The sequence below is a fragment of the Ranitomeya variabilis genome, chromosome 7, assembly GCF_051348905.1.
Source record: "Ranitomeya variabilis isolate aRanVar5 chromosome 7, aRanVar5.hap1, whole genome shotgun sequence".
Lineage (NCBI taxonomy): Eukaryota > Metazoa > Chordata > Amphibia > Anura > Dendrobatidae > Ranitomeya > Ranitomeya variabilis.
Genome location: NC_135238.1, coordinates 77,489,062 through 77,512,984, shown reverse-complemented (window position 1 = coordinate 77,512,984; position 23,923 = coordinate 77,489,062). Strand labels below are relative to the sequence as shown.

Genomic DNA, 23,923 nt, shown 5'->3' with positions numbered 1-23,923 from the left:
CTTTCTGGCTGATGTTTTGGTCACTTTTGAATGTTGGTTGTGCTTTCACACTCGTGGTAGAATGAGACGGACTCTACAACCCACACAAGTGGCTCAGATAGTGCAGCTCATCCAGGATGGCACATCAATGCGAGCTGTGGCAATAAGGTTTTCTGTGTCTGTCAGCGTAGTGTGCAGAGGCTGGAGGCGCTACCAGGAGACAGGCCAGTACACCAGGAGACGTGAAGGGGGCCGTAGGAGGGCAACAACCCAGCATCAGGACCTACCTCAGCCTTTGTACAAGGAGGAACAGGAGGAGCACTGTCATAGCCCTGCAAAATGACCTCCAGCAGGCCACGAATGTGCATGTGTTTGCACAAACGGTAAGAAACCGACTCCATGAGGAAGGTCTGAGTGCCTGACATCCACAGATGGGAGTTGTGCTCACAACTCAACACTATGCAGGACGCTTGGCATTTGCCACAGATCACCAGGATTGGCAAATTCGCCACTGGCGCCCTGTGCTCTTCACAAATGAAAGCAGGTTCACACTGAGCACATGTGACAGACCTGACAGTCTGGAGACGCTGTGGAGAGCAATCTGCTGCCTGCAACATCCTTCAGCATGAACGGTTTGGCAGTGGGTCAGTAACGGTGTGGGGTGGCATTTCTTTGGAGGGCCCCACTGCCCTCCATGTGCTCACCAGAGGTAGCCTGACTGCCATTAGGTACCGAGATGAGATCCTCAGACCCCTTGTGAGACCATATGCTGGTGCGTTTGGCCCTGGGTTCCTCCTAATGCAGGACAATGCCAGACCTCATGTGGCTGGAGTGTGTCAGCAGTTCCTGCAAGATGAAAACATTGAGGCTATGGACTGCCCTGTCCGTTCACCAGACCTGAATCCGATTGAACACATCTGGGACATCATGTCTCGCACCATCCACCAACGTCACATTGCACCACAGACTGTCCAGGAGTTGGCGGATGCTTTTAGTCCAGGTCTAGGAGGAGATCCCTCAGGAGACCATCCGCCGCCTCATAAAGAGCATGCGCAGGCATTGTAAGGAGATCACACAGGCACGTGGAGGCCACACACACTACTGAGCATCATTTCCTTGTCTTGATGCATTTTCACTGAAGATGGATCAGCCTGTAACTTCATTTTCCACTTTGATTTTGAGAATCATTCCAACTCCAGACCTCCGTGGGATATTAGTTGTGATTTACATTGATCATTTTTAGGTTTCATTGTTTTCAACACATTTCATTATGTAATGAATAAAGATTTACTACTGGAATATTTCATTCATGGAATATTTCATTCAGTGATATTTAGGATGTGTGATTTTAGTGTTCCCTTTATTTTTTAGCAGTGTACAATTGGTGGAGAAGGGTTGAACTTGATTGGACCTTGTTCATTTTTCACCACTATGAATCGGGCCCTAAATTATTATAAATAAATTCAGGTTTCTTTTGGGTACTCCATTGTTACAAATGTTTCCAAGGCTTCCCCCCCCAAAAGAAACAAAATGTCATAGCCGCATGTTGTTCAAGTGAATAAGACATCAAAAAGTTGGCAAAAATTGAACAACGAGTTGAAAAAAAATCAGACATAAAACCTTCAGAGTCAAATGCAACCTTCCCCAATGTGGGATGACATACTGATGCAGAAGGCTTCCACCAACATTCACCAAGTGTTGGATGCCTGTACTACAAGCGACCCACCCACCCTCCAGAAGAGGATTCCTGACAAAGCAGGAGACCAACTGCAGGTTCTTATGTCCACTCTAATAGCTGCCTTCCACTAGTAGGATATGGAGATCATGGTATTACACATCGTAACCCAGTAGCCGGTCCACTATTATTCCTGTGATGGACTTTACCTTGTAGCTGACTTGGACTATCTGAATGAAGATGGAGAGTGGTAGACAGAGAAGTAAATCGTTGACAAGGACCCAGCCTGGTCCAAATTCAGAGTGTATTGTAGCAGGTGGCACACACCTCAGCCAAGACACTTCATCTACATAGACTGGAAAAGAAACAATGTGATAGAAAATGTCATGGCGGTTAGATGACGCATTCCCACGACGTATCATTCAAGAGCAGCGGTGCAGTATAAGAAATGTACTTCTATTCTATGGTGGGCATTCAAGGTGGTATTAAAACCAGGGACCGGAATCTCGATCTCCACAGTCTGCACTGGACTGGCGCCATGGGGGTCTCTCAGAGGATGCCTTCTACCAGATCATGCTGCGCCAAAATGGCAAGGACAATATAACAGTAACTTTACCCCCGTCCTAACCAGGCGATTTTCCATTTTTGTGCTTTTGTTTTTGCCTCTCATAGTAACTTTTTTGCGCTGTTATGTCAGCCAAAAACCCTGAAAATCTGGAGTTTTATTTTTTTTTCTTCCAAAGCAGTTTATTGATTTGGTTAAATAACTTTATATTTTGATAGAATTTTACAAATATGGAGATACACATGTATTTTTTTCCCGTAATTTTTAATGGGGGAAAAAGAGGGTGATTGGAATTTCTTTTTATTTTTCCATATTTTTTAAAATATCACTTTTTACTGCATTTGTTAGTCCCTTAAGGGGACTTGAACCTGCGACTGTCTGATCGCTTGTGTTATGTACAGCAATACTACAGCACTGCTACATATAGTAAAAAAAGCGGTCTCCTATGACACCATTCACGAGCTGGCCTTCACAGGATTAACATCATGACAAGGAAAGAGGTCTACAACTGATGGGACGTGAACTGTACGTGTAGGGGTCACAGATTGACAGAGTAATTGAACGGGTTAAAAGCTACAGGAGCAGCTTTGCTCCATTCATGGTAGTTCGAGGCAGATGATGGCTGAATCATACAGCCATCATCTGTCAGGAAACATGCAGGCTCAGTGGGTTCAGTTTCTGAGCCCGCATCAAAGTAAGGGAGCCGACATGATGTACCAGCACGTCATATGTCGGTAAAGAGTTAAATAACAAGGTGCTTAATATTTGAAGAACATTGTCCCGTTTGCTCACCAGTTCCCAAAGTACAAAAAAGGAGATTTTTGTGTACTCACCGTAAAATCTCTTTCTCTTAGCCTCTAATTGGGGCTAAGAGAAAGAGATTTTACGGTGAGTACACAAAAATCTCCTTTACTCTGTCGCCTCATTGGGGGACACAGGACCATGGGACGTCCTAAAGCAGTCCCTGGGTGGGAAGCAATGGACGAATATTGTGCAGACAGGCCCGTACACTTAGGGCACCGCCGCCTGCAGGACACATCTACCCAGGCTCGCTGAGGACTGGGTATGAACCCTGTAGTGTTTGGTAAATGTGTGTAAGCTAGTCCAAGTGGCCGCCTTACACACTTGTTGTGCCGAAGCCTGGTGCCGAATGGCCCAGGAGGCCCCTACCGCCCGTGTAGAGTGTGCCGTAATACCGGCTGGAAGAGGAGGATTCTTAAGGCGGTACGCCTCTTGTATGGTGGATTTGATCCACCTGGCAAGAGTAGCTTTTGGAAGCTGGCCTACCCTTGTGGCCGCGTTCCGGAAGGAGGAAAGGAGAATCAGACCTCCGGAAGGACGCAGTCCTAGACACGTATATACGCAAAAGGCCTGACAAGGTCAAGCGTATGCAGAGCCTTCTCCACTGTATGAACCGGAACCGGACAAAGGGATGGTAGTGAAATTTCCTCATGGAGGTGGAAGTCTGACACAACCTTCGGAAGGAAGGATGGGACTGTACGAAGAACTACCTTGGCCTGGTGAAAAAACCAGGAAAAGGCCGTCTGCATGAGAGTGCTGTCGGTTCAGACACCTTGCGTAGCGAGGTGAGTGCCACCAGGAAAAAAATCACCTTCTGGGAAAGAAGTCGGAGCGGGACCTCCTTAAGGGGTTCGAAGGGTGGTTCCTGCAATGCTGTCAGGACCAGGTTGAGGTCCCACGTTTCTAGTGGTCGCCTGTAGGGGGGAACCAATCGGGAAACCCCCTGAAGGAAAGGCCTTACTTGCGGCCTGGTAGCAATGCGCTTTTGGCAAAAGCACTGAGAGGGCTGACACCTGGCTTTTAGGCGAGCCCAATGACAGACTGGCCTCCAGACCCGCTTGGAGAAAAAACCAAGAACTTTGGGTGGGGAATAAGGGAGTGGAACCTGGCCACGATATTCGCACCAGGTAAAGAAAACTTTCCAGGTACGGTAATAAATCTTGGCAGAGGCTGATTTCCGTGCTCTGATCATGGTTACAATGACCTCTGTCGAGAACCCTGCCTGGGTCAGAACCCAGGTCTCAAGGGCCACGCCATCAAGTTGAGAGCCCTTGAGTTCTGGTGGTAGAACGGCCCTTGTGATAGAGGATCGTGGCGGTCGGGGAGACGCCAGGGGGCGTCTGCTGTGAGTTGTACGATGTCGGCGTACCATGTGCGTCTGGGCCAGTCCAGTGCAATGAAGGTGGTTGAAACTCCCTCTTGTTTGATCTTCCTCACCCTCTGGATATCAGAGGGAGAGGTGGAACAATATACAGAAGCTGGAACTGAATCCAGTCCTGAACCAGAGCGTCTGCTTCGAGCGACCACGGATCGTGTGTTCTGGCAATGAAGTTGGAGACCTTGGCATTGAAATGGGATGCCATTAGGTCCACATCCGGGGTCCCCCAGCGGAGACAGATCTGTTGAAAAATTTCGGAATGGAGAGACCACTCTCCCGAGTCTATTCCTTGTCGGCTGAGGAAGTCTGCTTCCCAGTTGTCCACACCCGAACGTGGACCGCCGAAAGGACCGACCCTGTGTCCTCCGCCCAGCGGAGGATATGTGACACTTCCCTCATCGCTTGGGTACTGCGGGTCCCCCCTTGATGAGTCACATATGCCACAGTCGTGGCTTTGTCCGACTGTATCCTGATGTAAGAGGCTGCCAGTAAGTGATGGAAAGCCCTCAATGCCAGAAGGATGGCACGCATCTCCAGGACGTTGATGGGCATGGACGCTTCCGCCGAGGACCATTTGCCCAACAGGAGCCCACAGCTGGGGTCCCTGGATGCAGGCGCAGTGTGCTGGCTCATTGCTTGGAGGTGTAGGATGCTGCCTGTACAGGTCCTACCTGAGGTGTCACAACCTAATACCCCCAGAGGGGGATAGGGAAGGTGCTATTGTCACCTTCAGGGGCCTTTATCCTCGCCTCGACCTCAACCCAGAAACCAAAAGGAATTGGGGAAGGGGGGGGGGGGGGGGTCTCGACTTCGAACCAGCACCCGAGGGACTGGGGAAGGAGCAGCATGGGGAATAGCCATCTCAACTTCAACTGTTGAATAATAATAATAATAGGGGGTCGAGGAAGGAGCCATGCCGGGAGTCTCACAGGAGACCCTCTTTCTTCATCTGCTAGACGGAGGGCCAGTGCCTTATCCTTGGGAAGGAACACTAGACCCTTGGAAGTGTTGAATAACATTCCCAGGAAAGTCAGGGACTGACTCGGGTTGGTGATGACTTTGTAGGTTGATTAACCAGCCCATGCGACTGAGAGTATCGGTTGTGATTGAGACGCTGAGCTCGCATTCCTTTAAGGTGGGAGCCTTGATGAGTAGGTCGTCCAGGTATGGAACGACTACTATGCCTCTGGAATGCAGGACGTCCGTGGTTGCTGCCATGACCTTGATGAAGACTCTGGGAGCCGTGGCGAGTCCAAAGGGGAGAGCCACGAATTGGTAGTGGTCCTGGCCTATTGCTAACCTGAGAAAACCTCTGATGGGCAGGTGCAATGGGTATATGCACGTATGTCTGTCTATGGAGGCGAGATATTCTCCCTTCTCCATGGACGCAAGATGAACCAAAGGGACTCCATGCGGAAGTGACGGACCCGTACATATTTGTTGAGCTGTTTTAGGTCTAGTATAGGCCGTACGCTGCCTCCTTTCTTGGGAACTACGACAGATTGGAGTAGAACCCTCGGAAGCGGTCGGTCGTGGGTACCGGTACAATGACTCCTGATTAATAAAGCGAGGAGACCACTTGGTGGTAGGGTCGAGCTTTGGCTGGCGGTTTTGCGAAAAATCGGCCACCTGTTGGTGTGGTGTTTTCCGGAGTCCGTGAGTCATGAGGAGGAGAAGTCTGGGATCTTCCTCCTCTGGGCTTAGACTGGCCTGCTTTGGACTGCCAAGTCTTGTCCGACCTTTGCGTCGATCGTGAGTTGTCCCTGCGTGGGGAACGGTTACGATTTTGTACCGGACGTGAGACGGACCAGCCGGAGGAATTCCGAAAGGATCGGAATCGAGTTTGGTTACGCTTCTTGTAAGTGCGTTTAGGTTTCAGTTGGGGAAGAGAAGTACTCTTACCCCCTGTGGCGTTGGATATCATAGTGTCCAACTGTTCACCGAAAAAAAGACTCCCACTGAGGTAGGGGAGGTGCGTGAGGGACTCCTTTGAGGCTGCGTCCGCTTTCCATTCCCGCAGCCAGAGGATACGCCGAATCGTGATGGCGTTTGATGCTATCCCCGCGACTCCCCTTGCTGAAACCAGAGCTGCATGGAGCATGTAATCTGCTACAACTGCAATTTGAACCGCTTGGTCCGACAGTTCAGGAGCGGATGCTTGTAAGGCTTGTAAATTCTTTGCCCAGGTCAGGCTGACCTTGGCAGCCCAAGCTGAGGCGAACGCGGGAGCCATGGTTGCCCCCGCTGCCTCGAAAATTGAACGAGCCATGCGTTCTACCTGCCGGTCTGCTGCGTCCCTGAGGGTTGAGCTATCTGGCAGTGAAAGGAGAGTCTGTGCTGCTAGCCTGGAGACTTTTAATCCACTTCAGGTGGATCTGTCCATTCCTTGGTGTCCTTCTGTGGGAAGGGGTACCTCGCCCCCAGATATTTGCGATTAGCGATTTTTTTCCTCAGGCTGTAGAGCTGTTTTTTTTTTTTTTGTTTTTTTTTTAAGGATCGCCTTAAACTCTGGTGGTTAGAGAAGAGCTTAGGCGGCTTCAGAGGTCCTTCAAAGGAAATCTTATGTTCTGTGACCTCTGGTGGCGGATCAGAAATGTCCAGCACCCGATGGATGGACGATATCATGTCCTCAACTAGCGCTGTATTGATAGGAGGGATTGGGATCAGGGACTCCTTCGTTTCTCTGTCCGAGTCAGAGTCGCAGATGCCTTCCGAATCCTGTGTATCACTGAGGCGTCCCCTGCTGGGCTGGGGAGGAGGCCTTCTCTGAGGATTGCGGAGATCTGCATTGTCTGTCCCTGAAATGGGACGGTCTAGATGACCTGGAGCTACGGTGTCTCTCCCTAGAGGGGGATGACCGTGTGCTATGGGATGACACAGATGGACCTGATCCATGGATCCGCTTGCGTCCTGACCTAGACGTGGATGTGCCAGGGTCATCTTGTTCCTGAGTCAAGCTCTCCCGTTGTTGGGTAACGGTCATAGCCGGGGCATGACCCTGCAGAGCCTGAAGCAATGTGAAAGTTAGGTTATCTATAGACTGCGTCATAGATTGCGAGAGCTGATAGCCCATTCCGGCGTGGCAATAGACACCAAGTGACACATTAGGTTGTATACAGTTCTGACAATGCGGGTACGTGCTACTACTGGGGAGAGCGGTCCCGCAGGCTGTGCAGAATGCATAATAGCAGATCTGCCTGGTTCTCTCGGACCTTGAGCCCTGTATAGTGCACCAAGCAGAGGTGCTGCCAGCAGATGGACCTTACAGGGGTAGAGAACCTACAGGTGAGTCTTGTAGGTAATATGGATTCACAGCTGAGTAAAAATAACCCAGCTGTGATCTTACCCCACCAGTGTGCCCCGAGGTCCAGCGCCGAAGATCCACAGTCTTGTGCCCCCCGGAGACTGGCTGCCTGGTCCTGGTCCTGCAGACCGGGAGATGCAGGGTTAATCTGCAGCCGAAAATGGCTGCAGAGACAGAGGAGAGAGGAGGAGAAGGGGGCGGAGAGCTGGAAAAAGGCGGCAAGGCTATAAAAAACCCCGCTCTTTCTGTCTCGATCCGCCCCTTGTATGACACTGTAGAGTGTCATATTTGTCATCCGGGGGGCGGGCCGGGGGGCGGAGAGGAAGCTGCTGCTTCAGCTAGGCCGGAGCCAGGGCCTAAATTAGATGCCTGAGGCCCAGAAGGGCTCCAGGCCGGCGCGAAAGTCCGGGAGGGGGTCGGATCTGAACCGGACCCCTCCGGATTTGAAGGCAGGATGGCGGTGGGGCTATAGCGGAAGGGGGAGCCCGGTGAGGGGTCCCCCTGAGGCAGTAGAGAGCTGGTGCTGCCACAGAGACAGGGACGCTGAGAGCCCTGTGTCTGTATGTGCCATGCCTGCCTGCACTCCCCCCGGCCCCAACAGGAGCCCGCAGCTGGGCTGGGGTCCCTGGATGCAGGCGCAGTATGCTGGCCCATTGCTGGGAGCTGTAGGATGCTGCCTGTACAGGCCCTACCTGAGGTGTCTCAACCTAATACCCCCAGAGGGGGATAGGGAGGGTGCTGTTGTCACCATCAGGGGCCTTTATCCTCGCCTCGACCTCAACCCAGAAACCAAAAGGAATTGGGGAAGGAGGGGGGTCTCGACTTCGAACCAACACCCGAGGGGTTGGGGAAGGAGCAGCATGGGGAATAGCCATCTCAACTTCAACTGGGCACCCCATAATAGGGGGCCGAGGAAGGAGCCATGCCGGGGGTTTCACAGGAGACCCTCTTTTCTTCATCTGTAATCCCGTCGAAAAAACGGGAAACGGAGTAAAACAGAGTAAAAATCTTTAGGTGTGCCTCCTTTGCGACACTAAGCAAAAACTGGAGAAGGCTGATGCCGTCCAGGGGTGTATACTGCACAGGAGGAGCCACAGTTAATCTTTTTCAGATTATGCATAGTGTCGCCTCCTAGTGGACAGCAGCATAACACCCATGGTCCTGTGTCCCCCAATGAGGCGACAGAGTAATATGAATATAAAGGGGGAGAAGCCAAAAATTATAGTAAGGGAGGGAAATTAGTCGTAGAGCAATGATGTACAAAATGAAGTGCTGTCACACAATACCTTGTTCGGTGCTCTCTGTTCCTTGGTCAAACGGTACCATGTCATCATCCATAGTGCTGGCATGTGCCGCGGGTGCGCAGTCTGTGGGGCAGCCGACCGGTGGCCCTGTAGTCTCACATTCAGCAGTGCACTCAGTGATGGGGTTGGGATCAGGTATTTTAGGCTGCTGTGGTGTTTTGTGGAACGAATGACCATATACAATATACCATAAGAACATATGGGTTATTTTTAGGCGTGGCATTTTGGGAAGAAACCCAAGTGTACGTCCAAGTCCAGGAACTGTTTTGGGGCAAAAACAAAAACATTACTGCAGAAAAAAAGGTATAGCGTTCAAAATAATGGGGTGTTCAAATACATGAGTTAGTCACAAAATCTTTATACTATTTTTCATTTCCAGCATTGGGAACATTGCACACTGTTTTCTAATTCAAAACATGAAGAGAAATGTATATAATTTTTAACTACTTTACAGAAAACAAGGAAAAAATGAACATTTGGCTTTTCCAAAATATAGCCGTGTCTGCATTTGTCTTTATAAACTCACAATATGCACTTTTTTGTGGATTTAGCATTCCTGTGAATCACTAACCCAATATTTAGTTGTTACGCACAGTTTGTTTTAGAACTGCTTCACATCTATGTTGCATAGTGTCAACCAACTTCTGGCCTCTGTCACCTGTTATTCCAGCCCAGGATGCTCGGACTACATCCCACAGTTTTTGGAATTTGTTGACTTTGCCTCAAAAACGTCATTTTTAATGTTATCCCACAAGTGTTATATTGGATTAAGGTCTGGGGATTGGGCTGGCCACTCTATAACCTCAAGTCTGTTGGACTGGAACCCATATTTTGCTCATTTACTGGTGTGCTTCACACAGGCGTCTTCTAACACAGCCCTCACAAGTAACTTGAGACTGTCTGTGATCATCCTGGAGCTGATCATTGGCTGAGCCTTTGCCATTCTGGCTGTTCTTCCATCCATTAGAATGGTAGTCCTCTATTTTTCCTCCACGTCTCTCTGGTTTGGCTTCCATTTTAAAACATTGGAGATCATTTTAGCTGATCAGCCTCTCATTGTCTGCACTTCTTTATAAGTTTTACCCTCTCCAATCAACTTTTTAATCAAAGTACGCTGTTCTTCTGAACAATGTCTTGAACGACCCATATTTCTCAGGCTTTCAAGGAGAAATGAATGTACAACATGTCCTGGCTTCACCCTTAAATAAGGGCCACCTGATTCACAGCTGTTACTTCACAGAATGATTGATCTCCACACTGGTATTATTTTGAACACCCCTTTTAATTAATTACTCTAATACACAGACTCAAAAACCTACAGAACATGAATGCACAGTCTGGTAAATTGTTTGATATGTGGTAATATAATTTATACCAAAACCAGTGATTACTCTGATTAGTGATATTGGACTGCTATTATTTTGAACACTACTGTAGGACTCTAAAAATATCACTAAAGGTGGTAAAGTCATTATCCCAGCCTTTGAGGACAACCTACTCCATTGTCATGGCTTTGGGTTCAGCTCTCGTCTTCCTCCATATGATTACACGTTACATTTATAGCGCACCTCCACTTCTACAATAGACCGATCACAGTCCAGGACTCTGCAGCACAACCACAAGCATCTAAATCAATCTATTAGAACTACGTAATGGAACAAGCGACCTTCCCCCATATAGTGTGATAACCACTAATCTGACAGCCGCTGTCCTTCGTGGGCAGTCATGCACCCCATAGACAACGCAGCAGCTGCATGGTCCTGATACACCGTGAAGTCTACTGCCCCCAAATTACACCACCCCCGCAGTCACCTTTCTTATACTGGCCCCATTTCTTTTTTGCCCGGTGTGTGTATGATGCTGCCACCTCACGGTCAAATGACAGAGCTTCCTACAAAGCTAAAATAGCAGGAGATAGAATGGGAACATGTGGACTCAGGGTGGGTTCCCCATCTGTTCGCCACCAGTTGTCCACCATTACCATAGGGTGTCCGTACATAGTTGAAGATGAGTCAACCGGATGTATGTAATAAGCTATTAGGTGATTCAGATGTATTCAGAGATTTTTCTGTAATTTTTGTCATTTACAGCTATTTTTCATAGTAATTTTGACATTTGAAGCCCCTTTTGAGCCGGCAGAACTGATGAGGTTCTGAGATGAATACCAGTACATACACTTGTCATTAGCTGGTGTCAGTGCTCTGCGAGTATACAAGCTACATACAAGACCAGGATTAACATTCAGCTGGCTGATGGACAGTTTGGGAATGATTTGCATCTGAAGACTGTAGGGTTTTTACTCACTCGGCTGCAGTTGAGGTAGGCACGGGAAGCGGTTTCACTAAAAAGTCCAGGCTGATTTACTAAGACTTCATAAACTGCTCAGGAAGCTAAACAAAAAGACAGCCATTTTTCCGGCACAAAGTGAGAACAAAAAGAAAATAGTCCACACAATATTGCAGATTCACCCGCTTGGATTAGTGTCCAGTTCTTGAGTCCTCAGCAAAGACCAACACATTTGAGATATACACACCTCCAGACACAGGCACCAAATGAGACAACTAATCTCCATGTTATCTGCCATACCATGCCCCCGGGGATGTGAGCAGTCAGTCCCATCGATCTCTTTGACTGCTCGTAAAGTTGGCCCTGATATGCCCTATTAACTCCCTCGGCACTATATGTGCTGGAGCCTGCTTTCCCAGGCTTACATCACTGAAGCTACCAACCTCGATGATGCAGGTCTTCCCTTATGGACCTGTCCGGTGGCCATCTTACAAGATCTTACATTGCTCCTTATTATAAAAACGAGGCCTCTTTAATGAAAATTTGGACATTACATATAACTTTGTCTCCCACGGGAATCCATTTTTCCACAAAAGATATAAAAATGTAACATAGATATTACATATTTGTCTGAAGATTTAAATTATGGGCTTATAATGGCCATGGTAACTAGCGTGGCCTGAAAGCTTGGTTCCTTCTGCTCAGCTATGTGTGCAGGTGTTATTAATGGAGAGAGAGTAACCCACAGCCAGACACATCTGATAACGACTTGTTCCCCAGAAACAAAGACCACAATCAAAATACCCAATCCTTGCTCCCTGCCATCTGCTGTTGGGGAAGAATTGGTTTACCCCACACATATACATAGTTGTCCGGCTTCATCAACATCAGCTTACAACCAATGTGTGAGGGCACAGTTACTAATTTTCCTTCTATTGCAATTATATTTCCCTGATTTAGGCATTGTCCTTTGCGTATACAAGTCTTACCATCAGGTCAAGAACATGAATGGAAAAGTACTGAACTTTTCTCATCAATCTTCAGGAGCACGCCGCACCCCAGCCTTCCAGCATCCGTGGGCTGTGTGCTCCTGCTTGACAGGTGTAAACATTAAGATTGTTGCAGCGCTGGCCTGAACGCTGTGCTCTCCATTGGTGCTATATAAAGCAGATTTGACACTGGAGCGATCCACGCAGCCTCAGAGCAGTGCTTACAAGCTCTAGTAGAAAGAGCTTGTAAGGACCTGCACATGTTCAGCCTATTAAACTACACTGCATTACAGATGACAAGTCTTATGTTTTCTATGAACAAAAAAAACAAAACAAAACTGAAAAGAATACCTATAACAGGATGGTAATTTTTTAACTGTGTCACTTCCATTGGATCAGTTGGTTTCAGAGGATTTTCTGAAGTGTCACCCAGACATGCACCACGTTTTTCCTTTTGCTTTCCTTTAGATGTATCATCGGTCTCCGGTCTGCCAGGTCCCGACTGTCCTACAGGTGAGCGTGACCTGTGCAATGTCCCAAAGTTAGTAACACAACACACATAACATGTAGCAATTTCATCTGTCTTCAATGTGTACATTAGAAAAAACATTCTGATAGACAAACGAGTTGTGCTAAAGGGAATTTATCACTATAATTTTTTTTATTTTTTTTTATAGATTTTCCCAATTTCTTGACATTATTGAGAGTACATCAATTGTACCTGGGCATTTGGATGAGCAATTCCAGAGATTTGTGTTATAGCAGACAATTAGACATAGCAAAACTCATAGGATGTATTAACTCTACAGGATTGTTGTGGGCATGCTGTGATATGTGCAGGAAGATGGGAGAGATCAAATGTTCCCCCATCATCAATTATAATGGTGGATCCTGAGTTATCTGTCTCCAACTGTAGAATAGAGTTGATATCATGCTCGTCTTTAAAAGAAATGTGGCATGATTGCTAAAAAGTGATCTCTACGATAGCCTCTGTGGCCAGAATAAAAACTACTACATATGAACATTAGCTTTTTTAATATAGTGCTATAGGATAATAACATTTAAAAAATATCTCATGTAAAAACCTGACCAACAATTAATGATATATACATGACGACACAGCATTTTTTCTTAATTAGGCCAGACGTATTTCTCAGTAGGTCAGGAGACATAGGCCATTGTTCATATAATTATATACCACACTGATATGTGATGAACCATAACAGCAGGAAGTGTCCAGAAACAAAGGAAAGTGGATAAAATGTGTATCTTTTATTTATTACAATATAAAAACCATGAAAGAATATAATGTAAAAAGGCAGGGGGAATAGAAAATAACCTCCAAGAAAAAACGAGGGAGGGGACAGCACATAGAAACAGAAACCTGCACCAAAACGGAGAAAATTGGGAGGAAAGTAATGAGTGTCATAAAATATATGGCAAGCAAATGGCTATGGAATAACAAATGTCCCAAAGAAAATATAAAGGAAAAATGTTAACAAAAACCTTGTGCGTCCAGAATAATACCTCCCTGTTAGTAGAATGTATAAGGTCAGATTATATCACCAGCCAGAGGGGGTATGGGGACTAGTAAAAATCCATATATAGCCTATTTGACATTCTCCTGGATCAAAATCTCCATGCAGCAAACATGTATACACAAAAACCCTCAGTCACTATAGACTGCGGGGTAGGACTCAGCACTCCTTTCTGACCGCACCACCTGGCAGTAACTACACACCCCCAGCAGGTAACATTTTGATACCTTAACTGCTCCACCGACGCCTGACCGAGTGGAGTGCGCTCTGATCACTGCTGGGATAGGCTCACCTCTGATGCGGTAGGACTCCTAAATGGTGAAACAAATCCACCTAGCTATCGTGGCCTTTGAAGCGGCTAGGCCCTTCCTGTGCCCCTCAGGAAGCACGAACAAAGAATCAGACCTTCGGAAGGACACCGTCCTCGATGCGTAACTTCTCAGAGCTCTGACTACATCCAGAGTATGGAGAGCCCTTTCAACCCCGTGGACTGGAGTCGGACAAAATGAAGGAAAAACAATGTCCTCATTAAGGTGGAAGGATGAGACAACCTTGGACAAAAAGGATGGGGACAGCCTGAGGACAATCTTGTCCTGATGGGAAATAAGGAAAGGCGCCCGACAGGACAGAGCAGCCAGCTCTGAAACCCGCCTGATTGATGTGATTGCCATGAGAAAAGCAACTCTCCAGGAGAGAAAGGTGAGCGACATGTCCTGAAGCGGTTCAAAAGGAGCTTCATGTAAGACTCCCAGGACCAAGTTAAGGTCCCAAGGGTCTAAAGGCATGCAATAGGGGGGAAGCACATGGGTAACCCCCTGAATGAAGGTCTTCACCTGAGGTTTTGTCGCAATTCTACGTTGGAATAAGACCGATAAGGCAGATATCTGGCCCTTGAGTGAGCTGAGCGCCAGGCCTGAGTCCAGAATGGTCTGTAGGAACTCTAAAATGGTGGGAATAGGGGAGACGTCCACGATCTTTGCACCAAGCAAAAAATATCTTCCAGGTACAGTGATAATTGCTAACCAACGCAGGCTTACGAGCACTGATCATTGTGGACGCGACCTGTTGTGAAAAAAACAGCCTGGGTCAGAATCCAGGATTCAACTGCCAAGCCATTAAACACAGGGCCGCTGAGTTCTGGTGGTATATCAGCAGATCTGGACGATCCGGCAGTCGCCAGGGTAAGTCGGTGACGAGGCGCACCAACTCTGCGAACCACGCCCGGCATGGCCAATCTGGAGCAACCAGGATCATTTGGGCCCCTTCCGCCTTGATCTTTCCAATGACTCTCGGAAGAAGCGGCAGTGGGGGGAAAACATACGGAAGACAGAACTGTCGCCACGAAAGAAGCAGATCATCCACTCCAATGGCTCTTGGATCTCGCGACCAATCTATGAACCTGGAGACTTTGCGTTCAGTCTGGACGCCACCAGATCCACATCCGGGGTCCCCCAAAGAAGACAGATCTGTTTGAAAACATCTGGATGAAGTTCCCACTCCCCTTTGGCGAGACCCTGGCGGCTGAGGAAGTCTGCCACCCAGTTTTCCCACGCCTGGTATGTGTACTGCTGCGATTACCGAGTGGTTCCTCTCTGCCCATCGAAGAATGCGAGATACCTTGCACATGACCACCCTGCTGCAGGAAGCCCCTTGATGGTTGACGTATGCCACAGCCATGGCATTGTCCGACTGAATTCGGATGGGGTGACCCTATAGGAGATAATGAAACTGCATTAGTGCTAGCCATATCGTTCGGATTTCCAAGACATTGATTGGAAGTTTTGATTCCTGAGATGACCAGTGGACCTGAGTGGTGTGGTGACGAAAAACTGCTCCACAGTCCAGAAGACTGCCACCGGTAGTCACCACTAGCCATTGAACTGGGAGAAAGGACTTTCCCTGGTTGAGGGAAGAACTCAATGTTCACCATCTGAGAGTCTGCCTGACCCGCAGGGATAGGCAGCACCGACAGCCGAGGGAAAATGGGTTCCTGTCCCAAGCCGCTAGAAGAGCATGCCGTAGGGGACGGAGGTGCATCTGTGCGAAAGGAACCGCTTCCATTGCTGCCACCATTTTTCCCAGTACCCTCATCGCAAAGCGGATGGAATGAGGGAATGACCGAGAAAGTGCACGGGTGCCTTGCTGAAGAGCTAGGACTTTGTCTTGAGGGAGAATCACCAACCCTCGGGAGGAGGCCAGGGTCATGCCTAGAAAGGTATCTGCTGGGCTGGAATGAAGGAAGACTTGGCTAAGCTTATCAGCCAACCCAGACGAGAAAGAGTATCGCAAGTGATACGAACGGACTCCGCGCAGTTGTGGAAAGACGGACCCTTGACTAGGAGGTCGTCCAGACAGGGCAGGACGACCACGCCTGAGAGTGCAAGAGCATGGACTGTACAGGAAGGAGATACAAAAGCTGTGGGCCAACCAAAAGTCAGAAGACTGGGTATCCGGAAAACACCAGGTCGCTGACCCATTCATCATGAACGACAGAGCTAGACGTGACGAAACAGAAGTAGGCGACCACCTACCCTGCTGGTGTCGACTGGATAACCCCATGAGTCATTGGGCGGAAAATCTGTGGGATCTAGATCCCTTAGATCCAGACTGTTTGGGCCGACCCTTCCATTGCTGATTGGACCTAAAGGATGCCTGGGGTCCTCTGTTCGTGCGAGAAGAGAGTCCTGATCCTGAAGAGGCGTTGGTAGTGGACCAACCCTGATTGGCGCAAAAGGATCGGAAACGGATTAGTTGTTGACGCTGAAAAGGACGCCTAAGCCTCTGCTGGGGAAGAAATTTGCTCTTTCCTCCCGTAGCATCCGAGATAAGCTGATCCAGCTTCTCTCCAAACAAACGCCCACTCCAGTAAGGAAGAGATGTCAGAGTCTTTTTTGACGCAGAATCCGCCTTCCATTTTCTGAGCCATAAAGATCGTCTGATTGCGATGGCATTTGCCACCGATAGAGCTGCACAGTTGGCTGCATCCAAAGTATTGTGTACCAGGTAATCTCCTGCCTGAGAAATTTGGTTAGCCAGCTGCGCTGCTTCTGGAGAAAGATTACTGCTGTGAAAGGAATTAGCCAAGGTCTCTGACCAGGAAACCATTGCTTTAGCTACCCACGCTGCAGTAAAGGAAGGACACAGAGCCGCACCGGAGACCTCATAGGCAGATCGAGCCTAATTTCCTATCTTGCGGTCTGTGGGTTTTTTAATAGATGATCCATCCAGCAGGGATAGAAGGGTTTTGGATGCCAGGCGAGAGACTGGCAGGTCTACTACAAGGGGACTCGGCCCAATCTATTCTCAGATCAGCTGAGAAAGGGTACTTCGCCTCAAGCAGTTTTTGTCCTGTAAAGCGCTTATCCGGTCCCTCCCTGTGCCGATTAACTATATCCTGAAACTCCGGGTGAATGATGAATGTTCTATGAGGATGCTAAGCTTTTTTGAAGCACACAGAGTGATCCGGCGCAGAGCCGGAGTCTTCACCAACCTTCAGAGTTTGGTTGACGACCTCATTTACAGAATCAACCGTCCTCTGAAAGTCTGGTGAATCCGGATCTGAAGAGACATCCGATTCATACTCAGAATCAAGTTTGCTACCAACGTCTGGAAGCTAGGGCATGTGATTGTACGGGAGGTGTACTACGGATCCATTTCTTAGACGCTTGTATGTTTCTAGACTGTGTGTGGCCCCTGCTAGTGGACTATTCCCGTGCAGGGGAGGGTCCCTCTGAGTCAGACGAGTGAACACACCGATCCCCAGAAGGAACACTGAAGGATTCAAGCACTTTGGCCAGAGAAGTCATAGATTGCGACAGAGACGAGACCCACTCAGGGGGACTAAGGACACTGGGCTCAGTGTCAGCGGAGGGCTCCTGAGGTCACAGGCTTTACAGAGTGGCGAGCTCTGAGCTTTTGGAAAGGCAGACTGGCAGAAGTTACATGAAGTGAAAAAGACTGTAAGAGTCTTATGGGCCTTTTTAGGTGCCTGAGGCTGGGACATGATGTACTTCTATGTGCCACCCTTAGTCAGGGTTCTCACAGAGGATAGGATACTGAAAGGGAGAGAGACAGAGCTAATGGCAGCGCTCCTTACCCAGGTCATGTGTCCCAGCCATGAGAATCACACTCCTCATCGCTGTCAGGGCAAGCAGGAGGCTGTCAGCTTGCCACAGGGTGTAGGGAGATGGCAGACGAGATTTCATGGGCACCTCTTCAGAACGAGAAGCGCCAGAAAAGTGGGCGGGACCATAGCGGGGACGGAGCTTCGGCCTGTACAAGGCCAAAGTCGGGGACTAAATTTATGCCCAGGCCTGAAAAAAAAGGAACCCCCCCCACCAGGAAAAGTCTGCTGCCTGTGTCCGAACTGCTCAGAGCCCCCCCTTCTCAGTGATTACCCTGAGAGGCTGGAGATGTCCTTCGGATGATGCTGCAGGTACCTTCGCTGTATGCAGGTATCTCCGTTGTGCTGCTGTCGCTGGTTATCTTTTTAGATGGTGCAGGGATAAGGTTAAAAACCCTCAATCCACTCGCCCTTTCCTAGGGAGATGGAGAGGAACCGTTCGCCTCCTTGCTTCATCCGCTAGACAGTGGTGGAGCAGTGGGGGCTGCACAGACGCCAAAACAGAGGGTGCCTCTGTGCATCCAAGGGGTTCAATCCTGGTGGACAGGGCTGGTTTTCGGGCATTAGGCCTGGCTGCAGAAGAGGATACATGTAGGCGACACTCCATGTGCTCGTCTGTTGATGGTGTGGGGAGATTGGTGCCCTTTAAGAGACCCGTCGCCCCTAAAAATCAGCCAAGACGTGGTATCCCACGTCGCAGGAGAGGATACGGAGAGGCGACACTCCACGTGCTCGCCAGCTGTTGGTTCGGAGGGATCGGAACCTTGAAAGGATCCGTCGCCCCTTCATCCAGGTAAAAAAATGTTAAGAATTAAATATAGCAGACCCGTGTGCCTCCTACAGACACTTAGCAAGAACTGGTTAGCTGAGAGCCAGCAGAGGGTGTATACTGCAGGGGAGGAGAGAACTTTCTTTGTATCACTTAGTGTCAGCCTCCTAGTGGCAGCAGCATACACCATGCTCTGTGTCCCCCAATGAGGCAAAAGAAATGTGTTTTCCTATTTTCTGCTGTCTAAATCTGGGGGGCGACTTCTAGTAAGGTGCGTCCTGTAGTCCGAAAAGTACAAAAGATTCCTTTAAAGCCAAACCTCCTTTCTCCATAATGTTCATGCATTCTTACTGAGTAATCGTTCACAAAATAAAGTTTGCTTTCACTTACCGATTCCCTGATGTCGAGTTTGAAATCCGGAAACGGATTTGCTCAATAGCGCTTTTCACCAACGGATCATTTGGATTGATTGACGGATGCACAACAAACTCCACCTGTCAAATCATTTTCAACAGCTTTTAGTTAAGACCACACAAACTATGAATAAGGCAGAACCAGACTATCTTACAGTGTTGGCTACTCTTTCTATGGTAAAAGTACTAGAACTGGAAATAAACTGTCACCTTTCCATTTTTCTGTCGCCTGCTCTTCGTTACCAATTTTTTGTATACCAGCTACAATAATAAAGTCCATATTTTCAATTTACAGCGATAATCATTATAGCCCACACTTCTTGACTCAGAATGGAGAGATGACAAGACTTGTCCGAGTAGTTGACAACACTTTCTCAATTGCTCTATTTCCTGTGTAAAATAACAACAGCCTGTACTCACATTCGGACCCTCCCCCGATGGTGGCACGTCCTCTCTGGGGGCTTGCGTCACATTGCTATATCACCTGAGCCGTGCAATCAATCAGTGGCAGCTTCACGCTCTCATCATTTGGACATAACTGACATTTGGAGGAAGTGAGAGTAGCAGCGGCTCTCATTTCTTCCAAGTGACAATCGTGTCCAAAGTATGAGAGAGTGAAGTGCAGCAGAACTTCCAAGGTCAAATTGATTGACAGCCGGATCCCGACTGCCTAACTGCGGGAGCCGGCTGTCAATCAGAATGCGCCTGGAAGTCCCGCCCTGTCGCACCAGCAGAGGGAGCTGAATCCCCAGCAGGAGTGGACTGTGACCGCTCTGTGCCGGGGAAGAATGGCGCCATGCACAACAGGCAGGTAAGTTGCAATTACCTGCCTGTTATTTCTTAGATGCATTTTTATTTTTTGTAAAGTCCCGGATACCTCCTGTAAAGGACTGTGGTTGCTGGCTGGAGTGGGATATATGTGCTACGGTTGTGATATCCATCATGTGGAGGAGCATGGGCTGTACCGGAAGGAGATACAAAAGCTGTGGGCCAACCAAAAGTCAGAAGACAGTAGGTATCTCATGGTTTGGGGACAGTGAAACCATCGGCCCCAGGATGGAATCTTATAGATTGAGGACACTGCATTCTGACCATCTACCCGGAATTGCTGTAAGATCCTGGACGTAAGGAACAAAAAATAGTTGCATTGTTAACCTTGCTGTGATTATTACAACCCACAACCTCAGAGCTTCACAACCCAATTAAGAGGGTGCAGTGGAAATGCATATCTGGAAAACATACAGGCCTAAAGCTGGTCATATACATTAGATGACTGACAGCCATCAATGGTGACTCTCCCATGCGCTCCTATGTCCTCAATGAAAAAACCACCAACTACATGTCGGCAGGTGGCTTATGTCCAGGAGGACAGAGTCCTCGATTGGACATCCATGATCCACATCACCATCGACCACCACTTGGCCCAGGCCCCCATACACATTAGATTGTTGGCTGAATCGGTCTGCATTAGTCTAAGTTTATGGGGGGCTTAAATCAGCTGTTGAAAGGACCCCGATTTCTGTTTGGGTCACTATTTCCGTTCAATGAAGCTATGGTACACAGCAGGCGGCCCAAGTGTGCATTGTGCCACAATGGTAAGAAGGAACATACCTTTTTGCTGACGCCATCTTGCACCACCACAGTGTTGTACAGTCTAACTAGTCCTTCCTGAGAAAGCCTCTGGACCAATCTCCGGATGGATTTTTTGCAGCATTTTGTAGAAACTCCATCCTGTCTTTCTTGCTCCAAAATCATTTTTTGAAGACTGCAAACATTAAAACCTCATTGTTAAAGGAGCTGTCTGCAATTGTACTCATTTATTTATTTTAATTAAATTTGTGTATTTAGGGTTAGGACCTATTTTATAATTTGATATCACTAAAAATGTTGCACTGTTTTGTCTTTTACAGGCTCTTTGTTTCCCTGCACATTTTACTTAGACATGGTCTATGGTCAAAAATCGGTTAAGGGGCGCACAGAAAAATACAGGTAAAATAATTAGAAACTCTCCCCTTAGACCATCAGGATGAGCTCACTGACAGATTCTTAGTTAAACCATTCTACAGCCAGCAACAGTGCAACACAATAGCTACAGAAGGCAAAAGGTACAAAAGGTTTAACGCAAATGGTTTTTGACCTTCATAGTAACAAGTAATTTGGTCTAAATCTTTACTAAAAAGACAATCTTATGGGATTTTATAAAGAAATTTAAGTAAAAGGAACCTTGGTCATCATTGCTAATCATGAGCACTCTGCTCCCCAGCATACGGCTTCCTATCAAAGGCCGGCCAAGCAAAACGTAAAATTATTTAACCAGTAGCCCAGAGAGCTTTTATGTGTATATAAGACACATTTACTCATCGGTAATTACGGTATGTTTATCACGTTTGGATATCACAGATGTCCTGGACAAAAACCTCTCAGACACCATCAGTTCCTTATCTTTGGTGCCGGATCTGAAAATAAATCCTATTTTTTAATAACCTACTTCATTTGTGTCAAAACAAAAATTGGGAGCGTAAAGGGCAATTTTGTTACTAAAAAAAATAAATTTAGGAGATGGAGATATGGATGATTCCTGAGAATCCCAATGAACCAACAGAATAAAATGATTAAAAATAATGATTTTTACGTGAACAAGTTCTCCACTAATCGCAGATTCTTCACAGCTTCCACTATTATGTTTCTTCTCTTCAAGAGACGGACGGTTTCTCGGGATCTCTCCTGTGTTCCAGGCTTACCGGGTTTTTTACCTTTATTTCCTTCATTATCCTAGATTTACACAATATAGTTATAGGGATAGTCCTAAACGTACAATGCAGATTTATAGTAATGTATGCGTTTATTCATTCAATAAACTTGGTCGTGATTATGTACCATGTCGCTCTTTCCTACCCCCTAAGAATGCCCCTCCAGGCTATATTCCCCCCCCACCAAAAAAAAACAAAAACACACACACAAATTGAGCTGGAATTTGAGTTGGCATACATGCAACATATGCGTGTTCACATAAAACCGACAAGAAACTAAATGAGCATAAACCCTACAGTAACTAAATAAGTCAAAGTGCATTTAAGTAACACATAGTGAGGTTTTAATATTAGACAGTGTAGGACTGTCCCGAATAGGGTCACCTCGCTGACGGTGGGATGGCTTTCATGGCTTTTTTTTTTTTTTTTTATAAAAAAAAACAATGTCATTAAGAATCCTGTGTTATTTAAATGCACTTTTGCTTTTTACTTATTTAGATGAGAATAAACCCTGCTGTATTTTGTTTCTCGTAGGTTTTGTCTATATTTATCCCCCAGTTGCCATTGGACCGTCCCCACTGCAGATCCATTGCTCATGCGCTGCACAGTCTACCTCTGCTTGCTTCTCCCAGCACATCTCTGCCCTGCCTCCCCCTCTGACATAGTATACGCTACATATAGAGTACACTATATGCTCCAGCACAATACTAGCAGAGCTCAACTCTCCTGCACACTGCCCTGCCGGGACAACATAGCTTGAGGAGTGCAGAGAGAGTTGAGCGCTGCTAGAAATATAGAAGTGGTGATGTATGGGACTGTACAGGAGTAGACAGCGCACAGAAGTATAAGGTGAATTCTACACTTAGATTGGCTTGATTGTAACTCAGAGAGGAAGGGTAATTCAGGAGCATCCACAAGAGGAGGGAGGGGTCTGCAGCACTGAGGAGAAGCAAACCCGGCTGGGAAATGTAGTTTTAGCAGTGTAGGAATAAGACTGCCCATTTTGCAAAGAGAAGATGAAAAAAAGGCAGATCAAGATATACACAAAGTACAAGAAATGTTAGGCTTAATCTGAATATTAAAGAGGTTGTCCCAGGTCCAAATTAATTTTTCTCCTAAATCCCTATCAATTTGACGTCCTAATCTAAGCGATTTTCTAATGTACTTGAATTAAATATTCCCTATCCTTCACTAACTACTTTTCTAATTTTTTTTTTACTTCCTTTCTGAGGACGCGTCATTTGAGAGTCCCAGTGCATCTGGGGATACTCATCGAAGGGTCATCAGGGGACAGAGACTGCGGTGACTGCTTCAACCCCTGCGAGCATTTTAACGCTATAAACTTCCATACTGTGGTATTGTGGAATATAGTACAAGCAATCAAATGACCGGAGGTTCAAGTCCCCTATGGACTGAAAAATAAAAATATTGTAATAATTAGAAAACATAATATTAAGGCTGTGTGCACACGTTCCAGATTTCTCGTGTTTTTCGCTATAAAAAGGCGATAAAATGCATTAAAAAAACGCATACATATGCATCCCATCATTTAGAATGCATTCCGCAATTTTTGTGCATATGTTGCATTTTTTCTGCGAAAAAAACGCATCGCAGTGAAAAATGCAGCATGTCCATTAATTTTGCGGATTTTTCGCGGATTTCCCACTATATTATTGCATTGGGAACCTCCGGAAAAATCCGCAAAAAAAAAACGCACAAAAACGTGAGAAAAACGCGCAAAAAATGCAAAAAAAACACATGCGGATTGCTTGCAGAAAATGTCCAGTTTTGTAGAGGAAATTTCTGCAAGAAATCCTGATGTGTGCACATAGCCTAATACTCTACTTTTTCCCAGCTAAAAATAAGGATAATTAAAAATTAAAAAGAAAAAATATATCTCATATTACCACACCCTTAAGAGGTCAGATCTTTCAGAATATAAAATAAGATAACCCTTATGGTAAATGATGTAAAGAATGAAAAAAACTAAATACTATACACTATTAGAATAAGAAGCAGCAAACACAATGATGAAACTCTAATAATAAA

The 23,923-nt window shown here is 46.9% G+C and overlaps 1 protein-coding gene across 2 annotated transcripts in view; it reads right to left on the bottom strand.

Annotated features, from left to right (window-relative positions):
• The window catches only part of GTF3C1 (general transcription factor IIIC subunit 1), an 82,497-nt gene that overhangs the window by 41,789 nt on the left and 16,785 nt on the right, over positions 1-23,923 (bottom strand). For both annotated transcript variants that reach the window (XM_077275291.1, XM_077275289.1), the window contains exons 11-16: positions 21,757-21,896; positions 20,736-20,889; positions 19,102-19,205; positions 12,633-12,805; positions 8,989-9,267; positions 1,864-2,009 (exon numbers count right to left, since the gene is read on the bottom strand). In XM_077275291.1, the coding sequence (XP_077131406.1) occupies positions 1,864-2,009; positions 8,989-9,267; positions 12,633-12,805; positions 19,102-19,205; positions 20,736-20,889; positions 21,757-21,896 (996 nt within the window). The remainder of the gene's footprint in view (positions 1-1,863; positions 2,010-8,988; positions 9,268-12,632; positions 12,806-19,101; positions 19,206-20,735; positions 20,890-21,756; positions 21,897-23,923) is intronic.